General features: G+C 39.1%; 1 protein-coding gene and 1 non-coding gene across 3 annotated transcripts; both read right to left on the minus strand.

Moving 5' to 3' along the window:
- Positions 1 to 1,145: 1,145 nt before the first annotated feature.
- On the minus strand, positions 1,146 to 12,126 carry LOC21387156 (kinesin-like protein KIN-12B). 2 transcript variants are annotated; one of them, XM_024166007.1, is made up of 2 exons: positions 11,589 to 12,126; positions 1,146 to 1,379 (listed from the first exon to the last, which is right to left on the minus strand). In XM_024166007.1, the coding sequence occupies exons 1-2, from the start codon at positions 12,057 to 12,059 to the stop codon at positions 1,329 to 1,331; spliced, it is 522 nt and encodes a 173-aa protein (XP_024021775.1). In that variant the 5' UTR covers positions 12,060 to 12,126; the 3' UTR covers positions 1,146 to 1,328. The 2 variants fall into 2 exon arrangements, with proteins under 2 accessions (XP_024021775.1, XP_024021774.1); XM_024166006.1 differs by lacking the exon at positions 1,146 to 1,379 and adding an exon at positions 10,991 to 11,195.
- Positions 12,127 to 14,712: 2,586 nt separating this feature from the next.
- TRNAH-GUG lies at positions 14,713 to 14,784 on the minus strand. Its single transcript has one exon. It is a non-coding gene; the product is annotated as a tRNA-His (tRNA).
- Positions 14,785 to 22,040: the final 7,256 nt, after the last annotated feature.

The raw sequence follows: 22,040 nt of genomic DNA on the forward strand, positions 1-22,040 counted from the left end.
TATAGGCCGAGAAAAGACCAAAAACCCTCTGCCCAGAAACAGAGGAAAGGAAAACAAAAGGGGCAAAACCGTCTCTGCACTGCTCATTTACTGTATAATGAATAGTATTTTGTAAATGTGTGAACAGTAAAAGATCACCCCTCCTTTAGTATATATAATAATATCGAGAGTTTATTAATTATAAATGGAAAGGTGTACAACAGGGGACAAGGACCCAAAACATAAAACGTAAAACCAATACCCTTGACCTAACCCAAGGGGCTACTTATACAATAATCGTAATCTCCTCATAATTGCAAAATCAAATCCCAGACCCCTAACAAAACATTGTTACTATCAGGGGAAAACAGAAGTAATAGAAACAAGGAATGCTGTAAACAAACCACAGCTAAAATATTTGATGTCCCAATGCAAGACACCAGCATCCAAAGAGGAAAAGCAGGGGCGAGCTAGCATACCTTAGAATGGGCTCTACTAAAAGAAGTCCTGACATAATAGTTTCTTTGTGAAACAACACCAAGGTTAATGATTGCACCAAGGGTGTCATTTCTTTGTGAAAAGAAGTGAAATCCTCTGCTGTTTTTAGTTCATGCAATTAAATATCAAGAGATAACCAAAGTAGCCATGTGTCCGGCAAGTATGAGAAACTAGATGTTATGTTAAAAAATAAAAGCAGGGCATGTACATAAGCCTCTATCTGAGACAGTAAATCATTTTTACAATGTAGATGGATGTCAATGAAACAATGACACATAACAACTTTCTCTTTTCTCCCAAGTCCAACTTACGAAACACATAACTGCTTCTATAAGGAAAGTTAAAAACCTGTCAAATAAAAAAGTACTATCAACTGATACTTGACCTCGGACTCAATATATTAAAAACCAACTCGCACCCAAATAAACACCAACTGAGCTACCTTAATTGGCTGGTTGAAAACCAATCAAATTACAAATTGTGTACAATCTTAGTGAGACATGGTTCAACTGCTATATTTTTACACTTGTGCACTACTCTCTATTGAGTATAGCAAATATACGTCACCATTAATAATAACGAAGGAAAAAACTATTTTGTTATTCGATACAACACGGGATCGAACCTGTAACAACCCCCAAACCCCATCCCACCCAAAGTCTCTCCGGTGCCACTAGATCGAACGGTCTTAGGCACAAAAGAAAAAAATATTTTACGAATCATATATAGGGCCTAAAGCACGAATATCAATCTAATATGATTAGAGTAATAGGAACACACCCTCCATTCTACAAGGCAATCCCAGAAGAAAGAGAACCCCTATGATGGCCCAGCCTTAGTTTGTCGAGGCTTCAGTACACGTCAACATCAACATCTTCTAGCCTCTGAGAGAAACTCTTAAACTGAAATAATACAAAACCAACACCAATTCAGCACTAAACAGAATCAAAACAAAACAAACAACAATTATGAACAAAGAAACGAAATATTGGCTTCTTTCCTTTTTTACAATCCCAGTTCAACTTGAATCAGTCAGGAACAAACACAAAACTAAAAAACTGCGGATGCCTATGAACAGCATCAACTCATTTACAAGCATACCCCAAGACCTTCAATTTGAAAAAGCTAATGTAGCTTAGGATCTTCTACATTCTCAAATATATCTACTGTACCTTCTTCATTTATAGAGACATTATAAAGCTAGTTCTAGAAGAGAATACTACATATTTTGGAAAATACCATCATTTGAATTCATTCAAATATCATCCTTCTCAAATCGGTCCTGTAACAATGGGCTGTTGTCTTTCTGGAGTCAGAAGATTCTGTCACTGCTTGAGATCCAGGCACTTCATGCACTATCTTTGAGATCGTGTCCGCTTTTCCATTGGAACTTCCATAAACGTTTCATTTTGTCTCGATACTACGATAATCTGTCACAACCTTGTTTCACATGTAGTCCATGATGTGGAATTTTTTGCTCTGATAAACAGAGATCCATCCCTTTAGAGGGCTAACTAGATGTGCAGTAAAAAATAAGGCAAAAAACCTTACTGGAATCCAGAAGCTTACTAGCGCAACAGGGACATTCCATATATTAATTTTACTTTTTAGCTACTTTTTACTCGATATTTTTTGCAGTTGGGATGCAAAGACACGTGTAATGGTTTAAATTATATGCCTCACTATTAGAGTGTGTTTGGTAGGAAAGAAAAGTAGAAGGAAGGAAGAAGATGGAGGGATTTTGGGAGGAAAAATGAAAATGTAGGTTGTTTGGTAGGAGAAAAAAGAGAAAGGAAGAGAAAATAGAGTGGAAAATAATACATGTGGGCCCCATCATTTTTTTTCTTTCCACAAGAGGGCAGAAAATGGTATAAAAGTAACTTACGAGTAAGATTTTTTCTTTCCTCCCAATTTAACTTCCAATACCAAACAAGTGAAAGTAAACTCATTTTCTTTCCATCTTCTCATACCAAACAACATAAAAGAAAATCAATTTCCTTTCCATCATTGCTATTTTCCATCACTCCCATATTTCCGTTCTATTCTATTTTCTTTCCTTCCTACCAAACATAGCATTAATATGAGACACACGTAAAAGTGATTGCTTATTTATCTAATACTAGTGTACATGCCTCAAATTTATGTTTTTCTATTCTATTTAAAAGTGAATATATCGCATTATAGTTCCATAAAAAACAAAAAAACAATGAAAGAATATATCTCATTAGTTTTGGCTTGGGGACAGCTAATTTAATGAACTGCAAAACGAGACAATATGAAACAAAATATAAACATATGGGAGCACCATTCTGACCGAGCAATTAAACATCTAACCCGTAAATTGAACTCTTATTTGTCTAAAAGCTAAACTCACAACGAAAATTAAAAATAAATAAATAAAAAGTGTTAATTGATATTTAGGGTTCAAGGAAGATAGCTTACAACGAACCGACGGCGGCCGGCAGATTTGTTGAGCCTCTTGATGGCTTGAGCCTCAGCCAAAGTCACCATTGTCAGAAAAAGGAAGCTCAAAGTTTCTCCACCAAATAGTTCTCTTATACCTTTTTTTCGTTATCTTCTGCCGCCTCCGATTCTAGGGTTTTTTATTGGCTCTCAAGGTTCCAAAGATTAAAATGAGAAAAAGAGTCCAATTTTGAGGAAAATTTTGATAAATTCTGAATTGTCTTTCATATAAATCATTTATTCAAACATGATGTATAAAAAAGATTTAATTCACAAAGATCTAATCTATCATTAGTATTTTATTTTTTAAGTAAATAAAAGGCAAGCGGCGGCTGTTTAGTGATCAGAAGATCTACAGTTGAACCCAAATTTCTCAGCTCCCAAACAGTTCTCTTTTAGCTTGTATGTGTCTTAGCTTTCTTTTTTCTCTCTTTTTTTTAGAAGATTCTCTAATACGCATGGTGTACCAGTAGGACAAGATTTTCTAACCGTTACATCTGCATACTTTTGACTTTTATGTGATTTTATATAGATCTGACGGATAAAAAACCTGACCTACCGATATATTGGCGTACCGGAGAAGGTCCCCCTTTTTTTTTAGTAGAGAGAAAGTATCAAAAGATACAATCCATGGTGTAAAGAAATCAAACCAAATAATGTATTTTTCTATCTAAATGGCAAGTAAGAATAAATCACGTGATGTAAGAAAAACAACATATAAGATTTATTTAACTGTTCAGAAGAAGAAAAAATACATAAAGATCCTAAGATCATGAGGTTGTTGAAGACATCATTTCGGACCTACAAAATATAAAAATATTAGAGAAGGTATAAAGAACTAAATTATTGAAATGAGAAAAAAAAAAGATTAATGAACTTATCTTTTTTTTTTTTTTAAGATAGGTAGAAGTATCTCTTAATACAGTACAATCTATGGCAGACAAAGATCTAACCATTAATGGCCTTTTTCTATCCAAGAAACATGAAAGGTAAACCATGATAACCATGATTGCCTTTAAAAAAGAACAAAATCATAATTAACTGAACCGTCCCGAACAAGAAAAAGACATAAGATAGCAGCAACCGTGAAAAAGAATTACACATTGTTACAACCGAGCCTAGGAGGAATAAATACGAATGGATGTACTCTAGAGGAGCTCACAACGTTTTCGGTTGGGGAAGGGATGTGAGTGCGTGAGTAGGTTGCTGAGCTGGCTTAGACGGTTAGGCTACTAGGGAATAGTGCCTAGAGAGTAGGGACGTTACAAGGGAGTGAGGGGAAGAGCGAGAGCATTATCGAACTAGAATAATTCTTACTATTTGTATTCCTGGCCGAGCTGAGCTCGTGGATTTCCAGTGACAATTAATGAAACAAATCCTTTGGTTAAGGTTCCTTCAGTAGTCTAGCTGTGGTGTTGGTCTGTGTTGCTTGTGTGTATTTTGTGCTGCAGGCACTCAGTGATCCAACAGTTTGGTATCAGAGCTACGATCTGGGAGAAGAGAGAATGACGAAGGGTGGAACTCGTGGTGATCGCGTGGAGGAATTAGAGAAGAACTTGGATGAATTGACCGCGAAATTGACAGGGTTAGACCGATTGGAGGAGTGTCTCAAGGGCTTACCTCAGCTGGTGTCTAATCTCGTCAAGGAGAGTGTCGAGAATTTCAGTCGTGAACTACCGGATTCCTTGCCAAAGGGAAGAGGGAAGGAGGCAGTCGATGCTCTTGCTGCAGAGTGGAGGAGGCCACCACGGGAGCAGGACAGAGTGAGCCTTGGGATCTGACGGCCACCGGTGTTCCTCCTGGCCGACAGCCGCACTATACAGTGCGAACAGATGGACTGCGACCACGAGGGGCAGCACCTGGGAGGTTGGAGGTGATCGACGGCAGTTCGGAGAGGAATTTCCGCCGTGGGCTGGAGGCGAGCCCTCCAACCCGTTTCCTCACCGACGGAGGACTAGAGGGAGTCCACCTCATGTGGATTTGCAACCCTTCGACGGCGAGGGGTGGCCGGTCTGGGAGAGATGGGCGGAGCGCTACTTTCGGGTCAACATGATCCGGCCGGATGTTCGCGTGCAGGTGATTGCTGATTTTCTCATCAGAAGGGCATGGGAATACTATGAGTGGGTCTTGGAGGAAGAACTGGGCATGGATTGGGAAGAGTTGAAACTTGCCTTCGGGCAACGTTTTGGGCCTAGGGAATTCAGGTCCATCCAGGAACAATTGGTGGGCCTGAGACAGAGGGGCTCCATGGCAGAATATGGGGAACAATTTCAGGAGTTGTCGGCCTGTATTCGTGGAATGGACCGGGCTACAACCCTGGGAATTTTTCTGAATGGGCTGAATCAGGAATTGCAAGATGATGTCCGGATGTGGCAACCCAGGAGTGTACATGAGGCTATTCAAATTGGGCCTCCAGCTGGAACACAAATTGAAGGCCCAAGAAGGGGAGGCCACTTATCACCACCAAGGCTCCACTCCAAACGACAAATCGTTTGGGAACCAATAGATGGGGGTCGGTTTCTATGAGCAGCCCGCGTCCCTCTCTCGGAAATACCCAGAAGCCTGTTGAAGGCGGTGGTCCGAGCGCAGCTCAACTAGAACGGCAGCGGCGGAAGGACAACCGGGATTGTTTCCGGCGTGGAGAGCTGTGGACCGGCGGCCACCGGTGCAAGACAGGAACCCTCAAACTCCTGGAGATCGCGGTAGAGGATGACGACGAACCAAAAAAAAGGACGGCGCCACCAGAGGAGAGCCGTGGCAGTACGGACTCGGAAGAAGAGGAAGGGTTGTTGCTCCTCCAACCGGATTTGAGGTTGCAGGCGTTGGCCGGGATTAATGGGGGAAAGACTCTCAAATTGTACGGTCAGATACAGCGGAAATAGGTAACCATCTTAATCGATAGTGGGGCAAATTCCTCGTTTATCAGTTGGACCAAAGTTAAGGAGCTGGGGTTAACGGTAGTCTCAATTTCGGAATACACGGTCAAGGTTGGGGATGGTTATTGCATGACTATAGATACCATATGCCGAGGGGTGTGTTTGGAAGTGTCGGGTTTAGCGTTTGAGTTGGATTTATACCCTTTTGAGATACAGGGAGTAGATGTGGTTTTGGGGGCTGGATGGCTTAGGACGCTGGGAACCTTTACGGCAAATTTTCGACAGATGTGGTTAGAATTCGAGCTGGAGGGAAAGGTCCATCGGCTGGTTGGGGTGTCGGCCTTATCCCGAGAGCCTATCTCGATTACCGCCGTGGCCAAAATGGCCAAGAAAGGGGAAGAATGTTATTTGGTGCAGTGGCAGAGCACTCTTTCACCCAATGCCTGGAAGGAGGGAGCAACTACGACTTATATGGAGGAGTTGGAGAAGGAATATGAATCGGTGTTCTCGGGAAAACTTGGGTTGCCACCGTCCCGAACGGGGGATCATGCTATTGTGCTACACTCGGGTGCAAAACCCCCGAATATCAGGCCCTACCGATACCCGCATGCGCAGAAGAATGAGATTGAGCGTTTGATTGCAGACATGACATTGGCCGGAATCCTTATTCGAGTCTCGCAAGGACGAAAGTTGGCGTTTTTGTGTGGATTATCGGGAATTGAACAAATTGACGGTGCCGGACAAATTCCCAATTCCTATAATCGAGGAATTGTTAGACGAGCTACACGGAGCATCTTACTTTTTCAAAGCTTGATCTAAAGAGCAGGTACCACCAAATACGCATGAGGCGGGAAAATGTCGAGAAAACGGCATTTCAGACGCACGAGGGGCACTATGAATTCTTAGTTATGCCCTTTGGGCTTACTAACGCTCCGGCTACTTTCCAGGCAATGATGACCGAGTTGTTCAAACCATTGCTTAGGAAATTTGTTTTGGTATTCTTGGATGACATTTTAGTTTACAGCCACAGTTCACAGAAGCATTTAGGCCATTTACGAACCATGTTGGGGTTGTTGAAGGATGGGAGTTTTGTGTTCAATTTGAAAAAATGTTTGTTTTTTCAGGATACCGTGGAATACTTGGGGCACTACATATCCCACGGGGGTGTGGCAGCAGACCCGGGAAAGATACGGGCCATGGTTGAGTGGCCCGTCCCAACCACAGTGAAAGGGGTGCGAGGCTTCTGGGTTTAACAGGATACTACCGTCGTTTTGTGAAGAGATACGGCGCCATAGCGCGGCCCTTGACTGAGTTGTTAAAAAGAGGGGAGTTCACTTGGTCAGAGGAGGCGCAGCGAGCATTTCAGGAACTTAAACGGCGGATGACGGAGACCCCAATCTTTGCATTACCCGATTTCAAGGACACCTTTGAGGTGGAGACGGAAGCATCAGGGGCAGGGATAGGGGCAGTCCTATTGCAACAAGGGCGACCGGTGGCCTACTACAGCAAGGGGCTGTCACCTAAGACAATGGCCAAGTCGGTTTACGAGAGGGAACTTATGTCCCTGGCTCTAACCATCCAGAAATGGAGAGCGTACCTTCTTGGCAGGAAGTTTGTGGTGCGCACCGATCAAAAGTCTCTTCGTTTCCTTTTGGAACAGCGAATTAGTACTCCAGCACAACAAAAGTGGCTGGTGAAGTTGATGGGGTTTGAGTTTGACATACACTACCGAGCAGGAAAAGAGAATATCGTGGCTGATGCGTTGTCTCGTCGAGGTGGTTGGGCACAAGGGGGAGAGCTCCTGGCTATCTCGGGGCCCCAATTTTTAGACATGGCGTTAGTGGAGCGCGAGATAGCCGCTGACGCCAAACTTTGCACCCTTAAGGAGCAGTTGAGCCGCGGAGGGGCACAAGAAAAACACTATGCTGTGGAGCGTGGGGTGTTGCTGCACCGGGGACGGATAGTCATTCCAGCGGGCTCCCAACTCTACTCCGATATAAGCGAATTAGCGCTAACGTGTATTGGCCGGGCATCGCAAGGGATGTGCAACGGTTTGTGGCTAAGTGCGGGTTACTACAGCCGCTGCCCATTCCCGAGGCAATGTGGGAGGATATTTCGATGGATTTTATCGAGGCTCTGCCTAAGTCCAATGGGTATGAGGTCATTTTTGTGGTGGTGGACCGCTTAACCAAATTCGCGCATTTCATCGCTCTCAGGCGGCCGTTCACTGCGAAGTTGGTAGCAGAGGTGTTTTGTCGGGAGGTGGTGCGCCTTAACGGCATACCTCGGAGTATAGTAAGCGATCGGGATAAGGTGTTCACTAGTCTTTTTTGGAGAGAGCTATTCTGCCTCCAACAGACAACCTTACGCATGAGTTCAGCATACCACCCTCAAATGGATGGGTAGACAGAAGTTCTTAATCGTTGCTTAGAGGCATATTTGAGGTGCTTCACCAGTGGCCAGCCTAGGCATTGGAGCAGGTGGTTGTGCTGGACGGAATATTGGTACAACACCAATTTCCACGGTGCTACTCGCATGACGCCCTTCCAAGCACTATATGGTCAGGTTCCCCCGACTTTGATACGCTATAGAGGGGGCAAGACCGCAGTGGGCTCAGTGGATATGCAGCTTTCAGAACGAGATGAGCAACTGAAACAGCTACGCTGCAACTTGGAGCGCGCTCAGGAACAAATGAAGCGCTATGCGGATCAGAAACGGGTGGAGCGGGAGTTTCAGGTGGGAGAGCTCGCTTGGCTGAAACTGCAACCTTATTGGCAAGGATCCGTGGTCAGGTGCCCCAGCAACAAGTTGGCCCCAAAATATCACGGTCCTTTTGAGGTGCTCGGCAAGGTAGGTCCAGTGGCATACAGGCTTCGGCTGCCAGAAGGTTCCAGGGTGCATCCAGTTTTCCATGTGTCTATGCTTAAAAAAGTGGTCGGCAGGCGTGCGGTTTCACAGGAACCGGTTGTTGTCGACATCACGACGGACATTCCCGAACCACTGTTTCCAGATACCGTGTTACAAGGGCATCTGAGGAAGCAAGGAGGGCAGTCCCTTAAGGAGGTGCTGGTGAAGTGGCAAGGTCTGACGAGTTGCAAGTCCGTTTCCCTACCTTCGACCTTGAGGACAAGGTCTCTTTTGAGGAGGGGAGTAATGTTACAACCGAGCCTAGGAGGAATAAATACTAATGGATATACTCTAGAGGAGCTTGCAACGTTTTCGGTTGGGGAAGGGATGCGAGTGCGTGAGTAGGTTGCTGAGCTGGCTTAGACGGTTAGGCTACTAGGGAATAGTGCCTAGAGAGTAGGGACGTTACAAGGGAGTGAGGGGAAGAGCGAGAGCATTACCGAACTAGAATAATTCTTACTGTTTGTATTCCTGGCCGAGCTGAGCTCGTGGATTTCCAGTGACAGATTAATGAAACGGATCCTTTGGTTGAGGTTCCTTCAGTAGTCTAGCTATGGTGTTGATCTGTGTTGCTTGTGTGTGTATTTTGTGCTGCAGGTACTCAGTGATCCAACACGCACCAACAAATAACTAGGGATCACCAATAGCATAATTAGTATAGAAAACAAAATATATAGTAAATAATAATACAAACAAAAAAAAATAGAAAAGTATAGAGAAAATAAAATGGGACTTATCTTAAAAGAAGGATAGCATGGTTGAGAAGATCCTGTAAAGTGGTGAATTTCAACTCAGAAAAGATAAACAACATATAAAAGGAAGGAAGGGTGAGTAAAAACCCTTCCATTCTTTTTATATCCGTACTTAGTGTAGGTCGCCGAGATAATGAAAACAAAGTAATAGGAGATAAATTTTACCAAAGAACCACATGTATATCACAATAATAACAAAATCCATCTTTACTTATGAAATTCTCATAAAGAGAGACATAATAATAGATTACTATTGAACTCTCATATGGAGAGACTGATAATGAAAAACTTAATAAAATAACTTCTGAAACATAGATTACTTGTAACTTTCATTAAAAAAGACTTTCAATAAATTTCTAGAAAAATCCATAATATAAATACCAATAATTGAAACATTTGTTGTGAATTGGCATATAAGAAGAAACGACACTACTTTATAACTCTCAAAAGGAAAGAATAGTTCCCAATTCCGATAATATAGTTTTTTTAGTACGGAGAGAATATTATTGATGAATAATGGAAAAGATAAGGTACAACAGGGGACAAGGAGTCCACCAAAGCATAACAGAACAAAAGAGGACTAGAAGCACAAAACTAAAGTAGGACTAAATCCTATCCTCTACGTAAATCTGAAAAGGAAAATGAATTGAAGCCTTCAACTTGAGATGACCACGGTAATTCCTCCCTAGCCAAATAGCCCAAGTGATGGAGAGTGTGCAATTAATCTCATTAATCATGTATATATAGCTATAAAAAAAGACAGTTTTAAAAAAATAAATAAATAAACAAACTTGGAGTCATTGGACCAACACGTAAACGAGAAGATACTAAAGAGGAATGACGTGGCAATAAAACATATTTTCATTTGAAAGGGAACTTGAAGAACCATTTGAATTTAAAAATCTTGAAGCCATTCCTATATAAAAAAATAGCAACCGTCCATAACCGTTCAAGCATAGCAGAAACCACAATAGGACACTCAGAGAGATGCTTTATTGGTAACTGCTCACCAGAAGAAAACTTATCAGAAGGGAAAACCGGAAAACCCAAATCGATGCGACGAGGATGAGTTTTGGGAACTCTGGAAGTCGTTTCTCTCAGGAGTCAAAGTGTCAAACAATAATCTCAACGAGCAGCACAAACCAAACTAACGCGGAAACAACACTTTAACCTAGTTCAATCAAATAATAATTTCCAATTTCTGCTTTGATTAACCAAATCAACTAATACATTAAACGAGCTAGAGAAAGAGAGTTACTGAAATGGAAGAAATTCAGTTGAGAATCATTATTCGCAGTCAAATCAAGAAAAAACGAACAGAATTCAGCAATTGAACAATCGAGCAAAACGCTACATATAGAAACGGATTAACAACAAAAGTGCATTTTATTTTTACCAAATAAAGGAAGAAAGATTACCGGAAATAGCGAAGCTCTATAAACCAATCGAATAAACAATCCAGATTCTTTAGAAATCATAACCGAACAGAAATTTGATGATCAAAAGAGTGCAGTGTACTTTGGATTCGTGTTCCTTAGAAGTTAGGATGAACGGTTGAATTTAGATGCATCTGGGTTCGGGTGTTGCCGTTGGCAATGCAAGTCTCGCAGCGCAACCCTGTGTCGCAGCCATTGTCCTTCAAACTAGTCTCCCCGATAGAGAGTCGATGGTGAGGCGACCGTCGGACAAACAACCGGTGAATCGGCAGAAGAAGGAACGCCTGTTGGGGAGATTGACGGGTTTACTTGTGTCTCTAAGGTTCCTTATTATTTTAACTAATCAAATCCTCTCTAGTTTCTTCAACCAATGAAATCCCGAACAATACCAAATACGTCAAGGCTTTTCAAATTCTCAAAGACGAAGAAGAAGGAAATTGAAACCGCCTAGTTTCCCTTTCATTTCGTGGCTTTCCCTTGGAGAATAAAGGCATACAATTTGAATAAATTGAAAAAAAAAAAAAAAAAAAAAAAAAAAAAAAACCCCTATTTCAGACTCAACCAAATTCAAATAAAACCCTAATTTTACTCTCCAAATACAAAAATAAACTTCATTTTTCCTTCCGCAGCTAAACAAAATAAGTAACTCCACAATCAGAATCCACACGCAACCATACCTGGACACCAGATTCGCAAGTTCCAATAACGGAATGCTCCGGAACCGTCTGCATGCTCAGCTTTTTCTTGAGAGGGTTCGACGACAGCGGTCGTGGCGGGAGTGGGCTCTTCAACTTGGCGGCGGAGATGGCCGGCGAGCGCTCCGGAATCGGGGGCAACGAGCTCGGATCCGACGGCGGAGCGTTATCCTTGGAGCCCCTTTGCTTCCGCGAAGGCCGGGCCTTGGCTGCGCTAGGGTGGGGCGAGGCCGGAGAGACTATCGTCGTCTCCCTCAAGATCGCATTTCTTGGCTGCATGAAGTGCTTCATGGCTGCGAGATCTAGAGAAACAAAGAGAGAAAAAACGGAGGAGAGCGAGAGAGAGGAGGAGAGAGAGACCGAGAGGGTTTTGGAATGGAAATGGAGGAGAACACAAAGGAACGAGAGAGAAGGGAAATGTAGCCGTTGGAGGAGGGAGACTGTGGGAGACATGAGAGATTGGAATTTTGGGGGAAAAACCTTTGCACGGGCTTTTTTTGCATCGATTGTACGTCTTGCTTTCTGCAGCCTCTCGTTGGGGACTTTTACCTTTGCGTTTGGGGGAGCAGGGGAATAAACGACTTCCTAAACAATGACGTACGTAATTTTCAACAAAAAAATAATAATAAAAATAAATGATGGCGTACATAAAGAAAGTGACCAAAGGAAAAATTGCACTTATCACCTCCAAAATCTAAATTCATGTAAAATGTAAATACTAGTTGAAGCCCACCTGCTATGCACGCGAGCAGTTATCTTGTGTGTTAAATTTTAATTATTGTATTGTTATTTAAAATATATACAAGGTTTGTTTATTTGTATCTAAATTTAAAAAAAATTTAGACTCAAGTTACCACTTTATTAAAATTCATGTTCTCTTATAAAATTTGAGTTTTAACTTGAGTTTAGGGTTAAAATCTGAGCTCAAGCTCCCCTTTAACTTAAGTTCTTAAACTCAAACTCAAGTTAATGAACAGTATTTTTTCTATATTAAAAATGTCATAACTTTTTCGTTTTAATTCCGATTGAGATGAATATTTTTTTATACATTCACAACGAAGAAACGAATAAAACCCCACACATATACCCTATTACAATTTTACATCATCATTGAGTTTTTATAAAAATACTATCTAAATACAAACTCAAGTTTTGACCCACCTAAACACAAACTCAAATTAGTTTCTCAACTCAATACACCTTAACTCAAATTAAGATCTGAACTCAAATCACCATAACTCAAAAATTGTAAATGAATAAGTCCAAAATCTCAAAAAGGAAAAAATGGAAAAAAAAATAAAGTTCTAAAGCAAGAAGAAAAAAAAAAGGTAAAAAGGACTAAAATGAAGAAATAAACAAGTTTTAAGACAAAAAGAACCAAAACAGGAAAAAATATAGTTTTAGGGAAAAAATAAATAAGGGGTAAAAAGAGGCTAAAATGAATAAATAAATAACTTAATTACACTGACAACCTAGATTATTGAGAGTTTAATGAGAATCAATATGTCATTGAATACATTAAAACAAAATTAACCATTTATATCTATCTATTTGTTATGAACCCATGTGTGTCCTCATGAGGATTTATCCTTATAGATTCAAAGGGTGCGTTTAGTTACAGTGTAAAAATGATAATGAAAATAAGAATGCTAATGATAATAAAATCGAATAAAAAAGAAAAGTGATGCATGTGTTTAGTTAATTTTTTTAATATACACATATATATATATGAACGATTTGTTACACCTAATTTCCTTTTAAAACAAACAATTTTTTTAAATGGAAAAAAACTTGCATCTTCTTCACATCGGCCAAAGAAGCACCATTTAAGTTATAAAATTAAAAAAAAAAACTAGAGAGGCCACCATGGATGATAACATCTAGCACCCATAAATCTACACCACCGTCGTCATCTCTACCACGGCTTCACTCCCACCAAATTTGTCAACACCCTTCAACATCGCTGAGGTCTTTGTGTCAAAGATCGAAGATCAAAGATCGTCATCGCCGGAAAGTTGTCGAGGAACTTCGATAAAGTAACGGCCACCTAACAGGGTCGTTGATAATTTCTGGGGAGGAGGTCGACGGAGAGGTTAAGTGTACTAGAGAGAGACTTGTCCTCACCTGGTTGCTTAGTTTTTTTTTTTTTTCTTTTGTTTTCAGATTGTCCTAATCTAGATCTAAAGGTTGTTGTTGGGTGGTGGGTGTAGGCAAGGACGATGATTTGGGCAAGGAGCTGCCGGAGGACACGAGAATCACGTTGGAAGAGGCGAGGGTTCAACGAGTAGAGTGGTGGAGATAGCTTACTGGAGCGATGACTGCGAGTCTACTAGCGTGGGTCGGAGGAGGTCGGCAGTGGGGGCAGAGGATGAGCAGGAGAGTGGTGGTGAACTGGTGTTTCAACTTTCAGAAAAAGGGAGGAATGATGATTCAATCATTTTAATGGAGAAGTCATTCTTGTAGAATGGTTATTCCTTGCGCAAAAACCAACCAAACATCATATTTGAGCTTTACTTCTTTCCATTCTATTCCTTTCCCTCCAACCAAACGTACTCTTAATTCCTTAAAATATATTATTTTTTGGGAATATTTCATATCGGTACCCTAGTGTTATAGCGTAATTGTCTTTTAGTACCTTGTGTTTTTAGTAATTTTAAATTGATACCTTAACATTTTAAAAAATTATTTTTTAGCACATTGAGTTCATTTTTTAAGATGTAAAATGTCAAATTTACCATCTCATTATTTTACCAAAAACTAATAAATTTAAAAAAAATTCTAAATTTTTTTTAATTTAAAGAATTATTTTTTTAATTTTTAAATGTTTAAAAAAATTTCAGAGTTTATCTAAATTTATTATTAATTTTTTGATTAATTAATAAAAAATAAATTTTACATTTTCTATTTTAAAAAAATAACATTAAAATATTTAAAAATAATTTTTTAAAATATTAATATACCAATTTAAATTATTAAAAAATAATTACGCCGTAACACATAATACAAATATAAATTTTCCCTCGTTCCCTTCGTTCTGTACCACTAATGTCAGCCCGTAATCCGTATGACGGGTAGCAATTCAGAAAAATTGGAAAAACGAAAAATTTGTGGCTGCTGGGATTCGAGCCCAGGTCTCCACGGCCACAACGTGGAATTCTTACCACTAAACTACAGCCACTTTATTGTCACATCTATATTTATTAATGGAATCACTACAATAGTACATGCTTTTTCCGTTATCCATGACGAATAATTCAACGGCTCAGCTTTGTTGGATTGACACTGGGGCCGTCAAATTTTTGCTAATTGAAGAAAAGTGACACATTGGATTGTTACCAGTTTCCTTATGTCGGGGCAGGTTTGAAGGGCGCATTTTTTTTTATTTATAATTTTAAATTTTCCTCTATAGGGGAAAGCTTGTTTGAAACTTTGATATACAGGGTGTAGTGGTGGAACTTTAGGCGGTGGATCTGTCTGAAGTTCAAAAATTTTTAGGCTCGGTGGGCAGATACCTATCGCCGTCCGTCCACCTAAATATCCCGGGCTCGGGCACAGGCAATCTGAGGAAAAAAGCATTCCCCGCAGCCCGTCGCCGGTGGGGGGGCCGTGATCGACGGCCGCTATTTTTATTTTTTTTTTAATTTTCCACCGTAACCCGAAGCCCGAATACCCAAAAAATTGCTAGTTTTTTAATTTTATGCCCGAACCGACCCGAACCCGATCTAATAATTTTTTGATCGTTAGCTTGATTTTTGCCCGAACTTTTGAATGCAACGGCTGTAGTTGCCCGACCCAACCCGTCGCCCGTTTTGTTCGACTCCAACGGCTCTATTTTTTACCGTTGCCCGAACCCGACCCGACCTGTTGAAATTTAGTTACCGTTGGAGCTGAATTTTTTAGGGGGAAAAAAAATTTCAAGCCAAAAAATTTCCTATAAATACCCTCCCTCCACTAACCATTTTTCTCACCCAAAAACTCTCATCCTCTCTTAATATCTCTCAAATATCTCTTAATCTCTCTCGATCTCTCTTAACCTCTCTCAAAGCGCTCTCGATCTCTTTTATTTTTCATAATGGATTCTTCCGGTTATGGTGGTGATATTCCCGATGATGTCCAATTCAACATTGAAGAAGGGCAATTTCCTATTAATGTTTTTCAAACGTAGGAATCGCAAACACCAGAAAGATTTGCTAAGGAAACTGCAAATTCGAGCCATGGTGGACGTACTAAAGGTCGTGGACCTCGTGGTCGTAATGGTGGTGGGCGTGGAGGAGAGGCAAGCGGAAGTGCTAGTACAAGTGTTGCAAGTTCTAAGAAGAAATGCAAGCGCACCTCAACAGTTTGGGAGCACTTCAACACATTCGAGGATGTCGACAATAACGGTAACAGTAAATACATGCTCAATGTAAATATTGTGGTGATAAATTACAAAGTAACATTATTCACGGCACAACACACTTGAGAAGACACTCTAAAAAGTGTCTTAAAAAGCAAGGAGGGGGACCCGATCTCCACTAAACACAATTATCATTTGACTGCCAAACCGGCGGTCTAACCACTTGGAAATACGATCCGCAAGTCGATCGTATGGAAATAACACAATTAGTAGCCACATTAGATCAACCACTTAGTTTTACCGAACAAAAGAATTGGCAGCGTTATATTAAAATTGCGCATAATCCTAATGCACCATTTTTTTTTCAAAAACTATTCTTAGGAAAGATGCATTAAAATTATATAAATAAGAAAGGGAAACATTAATCAACATTTTACACTCTACTAGTGGTTGCGTTGCGTTAACGGTATATATTTGGTCCGCCGTTACCAACAAAGATTATTTAGCTGTAACCGGACATTATTTTAAAGGTTTTGGTTTAGATAAGAGAATATTAGATTTTAAATGTGTTATAGGATCAAATACTGCCGATTTAATATATAATATAATTTTATCTGTCATTGATGAATATAGTTAAAGGGATAGAGTGATGGCTATAACATTAGATAATGCTACTGCAAATACTAAAGAAATATAACTTTTTGAAAAGGTTTTAAGTTTATTCTGTAATAATGATATATTTCACCAACGTTGTGCATGCCATGTAATTAATTTAATAGTAAAATCCGGTTTAAAATCAATGTCAGGTCATATTAAAAGAATTAGAGATAACATTGCATAGATTCAATGTAGTAATAAAAGAATACAATATTAGTTTAGGTATCTACAAGCATGTAATCAAAATCCTAGAGCATTAGCCTTAGATATGCCCGTAAGATCAAACTCCACTTATATAATGCTTGAACAATGCATCCCCTATAAAGATGCTATAACAAATTATGTTAGTGCAAAATTAGGATCATGATTTATAAACGAAACAGATTGGCAAAATTGCCGAACTCTTGTATAACTTTTTAGGTAAATTTCACGAAGTTACTTTAAAGCTTAGTGGAACATATTACTCAACATCACCATTAGTATTAGGAGAACTTTTAAGAATGACTATTTTATTTTCAGAATTTAGGACACACAAGGTTTTAGGAGTTTCTATCGCTTCTATGGAAAAGAAGTTTAAAAAATATTGGGCTAAATTACCAATGTTGTATGGTTTCGGTGTTATTTTTGATCCTATATTAAAATTAAAAGGTTTAGAAAGTGGATTAGAAAACTTAGGTGACGTTTTAGATATCGATTGTTCTGACCAATTTTCTATTATAAAGGGAAAAATATTATTTCTCTATAGCTCTTATGAAAGTAGGTTTAGAAACCCACCTCGTGTAGAACAACCGCAACAACGAGACGACAATCCGCATTCATTCTTGAATGTTTTCGGGTTGAAAAAGAAGAAGAAGACGACGATTGAAGGTCAAGAAGAATCAGGGAGTGGATCTTCATCAAGAGGTGGCGGCAACAACGGCGGTTTCAACGAGTTAATGCCGTACCTCAGCGAGGGCTTAGTAGTTGACAATAGTGCAATGTTTGATTTGGTTCGGTGGTGGAGGGCACGAGCATTAACTTGGCCGATCCTAACTCGACTAGCAATGAATATTTTTTCAGTCACAGTCTCCACTATTTCATCCGAACAAGCCTTTAGTACGACCAGCCGAATACTCTAGGAATGCAGAAACGCATTGCAACAGGACATTATTAAAGCTTTGGTGTGCATTAAGGATTGAGATCATTTCGACCAACGCTTACATGATATAATTTCGTCGACAAGCCAAGAATGGATCGATGAATTTAATAGATTTTTTTAATTTTGAAGACTATCATTCAGCTTCAAATTAAATTCGATTATTGTAATTTGTAAATATTTATTTACTTTGTACAATGTTATTATAATCTTGTATAGACTTTGTAAGTTCGTCAAATTTGTAATTCGTCCTAGAATGATTGCACTCTTTTTTCCTTACCAAGTTTTTATTCCAATTGAGTTTTTTTTTGTAAGATTTTTAACGAGACAATCATGAATTATAAATTTAAAAATTAAAAAATAAATAATTTTTTTATATAGTTCGTGTTCATTTTAAATTTCAAATTGCAATTTCCCTTATAATTTTTATATAATTTTTATAATAAATAAGTTAAAAATAATTTATATACATACCATGTACAATTAATAAACAAAATTATATATAATAGTGTATAAATATATAAAAAATATTAAAAAAAAATTTGGGCACTCGGGCGGTCTCGGGTAGCCAAAACTTGCCCGAAGCCCGTCCATGGTCTTTCTCAGATCGGGTCGGGTAGCCCAAAAATTCAGGCTTGGGTTGGCTCGGGCGGACTCGGTCATCAGGTAAAAATTCAAAATTTTCGGTGGTCACGGGCGGACCCGTCTAAAGTTTCAGCACTAATTGAGTGCGTTTAGAACTCGTTCCAAAATAATTTTGTTTTTTATATGAAATTGAAAATGAAAACGTTTTCAATCTCAGACTGAAATTATTTTTAAAAATGCGTTTAGTTTTATCAAAAGATTATTTTCAGTATAAAAAACTCATTAATGTCTATCTTTCTCTCTCTGCTTGAGAGAAAAAAAAACGAAAACAAAAAATGATTATCTATCTCTTATTTTACACTAAATTAAAAAATTATTTTTATTTTTATTACGTCTAATGTTTAAAAATATTTTTATTTTTTCTTTCTTAGTGAAAAATAAAAATGGAATCAATTTCAAATTAGGCATTTTTCTTGGTCGTGTGGATGTTGTTTTTCCTTAACAGGGTTTGTATTGAAACCTAAAGAACATTGGAAGAAGAGAGATTTGGGGATGGAACGGAAAAGCTCATCGCATTGTCATCGGAGGAAGTGGGTTCGCACCACCGTGAGGGGTGGGTTCTTGCCGCCATCGGAGGAAAGAACAACTTCGTGCCGCTGTCGGACGGAAGGCTTGTCGATTCGGCTCGTGTGACGAAGAAGGCGAGGACAACGTCTTTTTCTTCAAGATCTGAAATTGAAGTACGGTTTTTTGAGGGTTTGTGGTATTGAGAGAAACCCAGGTAGAGAAATTGTGGATTTATGTGTGGTTGGCAATTGGAAATCGATTTTTACTATGGTGATCAGCTAAAATCAATATGGCGTTCTTTAATAGTTTATTTATTTATTTAATTACTAGCTGGAATCTCGTCGCCTGTTGCAGAGGACGGAAAAAATGGGGGAGATGGGCATTTGGATCGAAGGTGCAAGGAGAGAGAAAGGCAGTTGGCAAAGTGATATTGTTTTGGTGCAGGCTAGATGAGTTGGACAACTCAATTTAAAACCATACATCTAATCCAACGGTTGGAAAATGGAGCAACGTACGGTAGCCATTCCATTTTATTTTATGGCAACCTCTACGATAGAACTAAAAAAAAAAAAAAACCATCGGTAGAGTCTTATTTTTTTATTGTTAGATAAGTTATTTAAAAGTTAGATTTGGAGTATGAACAGTTCTGTATAGTGTGTATAAATTTTTGATATAAACTATACAAATTTAATTTAATTGTTAAAAAATTAATCTAACAGCTAAAAAATAGAGTTTGTGCACCGTAGAATTTATCTCATTTATCTATAACAATATATTAAAAATGAATGCACTTATTATTCACTTAGACACACAAGTATTATCTAAAGTTTTGGTAAAATTATTTTGTCTTCTTTTAGACGCCATTAATTATGTGTTTTCTCAGTGGAATACATTGTCGTTGCATTAATGGTTCACCCTTTTAGTTTGTCACATGTCAGAATATTATTTTTAGAAATCACGAGCTCACGTGGATCACGATGTAAGAAATCAAAAGCTCATTGAAAGTGACTGACAAGATCGTCACGTGTCGCGTTCTAATTTACTGATTTAAAATCATGGCGGGACCTATATGGTGCATGCATGTTGCTCCACTCTCCTTGGTTTGCGTGTACTATTCACGCCTACATCAAGGATGTTGATAAGCTTGATCCAACAGTCGAAATCATTTTTAATTTTATTTTATTATTATTTATTACATTTATTTATTTATTTTGAATTGATTTGTGGTCAGATTTTGACTATTTTAACACCGTTTTGCGCTAAATTTCTGATATTACTCAAATAAAAATACTATAAATAATTTGAATAAAAATAAAAATAAACAAAAATGCATAAAAATAAAATAAAATCATACAAAGCGAAATAAAACTTGTATAAAATACAAGTAAACAAGTTAAAATCATTTTTCCGTGTCTTTTACTTCATATCTTTTTCTCACTTTTGTCTTCATTTCCCTTATGTTATTTTTTTTCTTCTTTCTCTTTTTTTAAAGCAACAATTTATATAACTACTATTTTAAATGAATCACGTACGTGACACGCGTTAAAGACTGGAGAAAAGTGTACTTATATAAATAAAACTTTAAATAATAATGTATTTGAAATTATTATTTGAGTGGGGTAAAAAAATATTTTAAGAACTATATTTGTTAAATGTATATTTTAGAGGATTGAAATGAAGGGTTAGGAAAGAAACTAAAAGGAAAAAAAAATTCAAATGAGGATGTATTTGAAATAATTACAATGGGGGGAAAAAAAATTTAATTTATTTATTTATTTTGAATTTGTTGATGGCCGTTTTTTTATCAGGCCTATACAAGGGGCCAAGCCTAATAATTCCGTTCCGTGATGAGATTGGCCTCGATTCGTAGACCTAAACCACACTCGGGGAACTCACGTGGGCCATAGGTAATCGAATAGACCCATTTGTTTCTTAGTCTGATCTGATTTTAAGCCCTGAAGCGGGGGTTTTAAAATAATTAAGCTAAGGAATGAACGAGTGATGGAGAATCCAACCATAAAATTCTCTGTTTGCCTTTTAGGGGCCTTAGAAACCCTTTTCTCAGCCTTTGGAGACTCAAAAGTCCAGAATTTAAGTTGTGGAACATTTCCCTTTGATGTCAGATGATAAGTTTTCTTGTTCCAAAGCAGCTTCTTCCAGAGCTGGCAAAGATTTGTCTCCGTCACAATTGTTGCTCCGAAGGCGTCACTGTAGACGCCCCCACGGAGGCATCACAACAGATGCCACTATGGAGATACTTCCCATGCTCTAAGAGACTTCTATGTGACCGAAAATACCTTATATGCTCTTCGAAGGTTCTTCCGTCCTGCATGGAGATTAAATGCGTCAGGTGCTCTAGCGACGATTGTTTAGCTAAAATCAAAAGACGACGCTTTGAAGCTGGTTTGACACGTGTTCATACCTCCGAGAATAGAAGCGTCCACGAAGCACTAGATTTAGTGAAACACTCAATGGTCTCCTGAGGGAAATGGTTCGTACAGGGCTCTGGCAAGGCGTGACTATACCGCTCAAGAGCAACCACCCAAGACTCTCAAACCTGTTCCTATAAATACCCCTTAGCTTATTCATTTCTAGGGGGACCGGGGAGACCTCCCTTGGGACTTTTAGAAAGTTTTTCTAACACTTGAGTTCATCCCTCTAAGAGTTATTCTTCAAACTTGTGCGCTTCGGGTTTGAAGCTCTTCGTAGAAATTTCACTTAAAAAGTCTTAAAACACTTCGTTTGATCCATCCAAACTCATCTACAAGCTACATTTGAAGTTTATGAGGTTTCTCCAAAGGACCGAAAATCCGCCTCTGTGGCTGGACTCCATCGTCCTGGAGTACGCTTCCAGAAAACCATAAACTTCATCTGCTGATACACATTCTCGGAGGCAACTCGTGTTTTTTCTCTGAGTACTCCACTGAAACAACCTTATCTGCACTTTATGAGTCAGATAGCTACTCCGGAGGCAACCCGTGCTTGTCTTCAGAGCATTACTCATATGAAACAGCTTTATCTACACTCTTTGAGTCAAATCTCCATCAACTGCTCGGTTACTCCTCTCACCATACTTCGTCCATGCGATCTCCATGACTGAGTTCAACATCTTCCCATGCACATAGTCGAGAGTGCCTCAGTAACTTGGCAGCAA

This window comes from Morus notabilis, unplaced genomic scaffold (genome assembly GCF_000414095.1).
Source record: "Morus notabilis unplaced genomic scaffold, ASM41409v2 Scaffold844, whole genome shotgun sequence".
In the NCBI taxonomy this organism is placed as follows: Eukaryota; Viridiplantae; Streptophyta; class Magnoliopsida; order Rosales; family Moraceae; genus Morus; species Morus notabilis.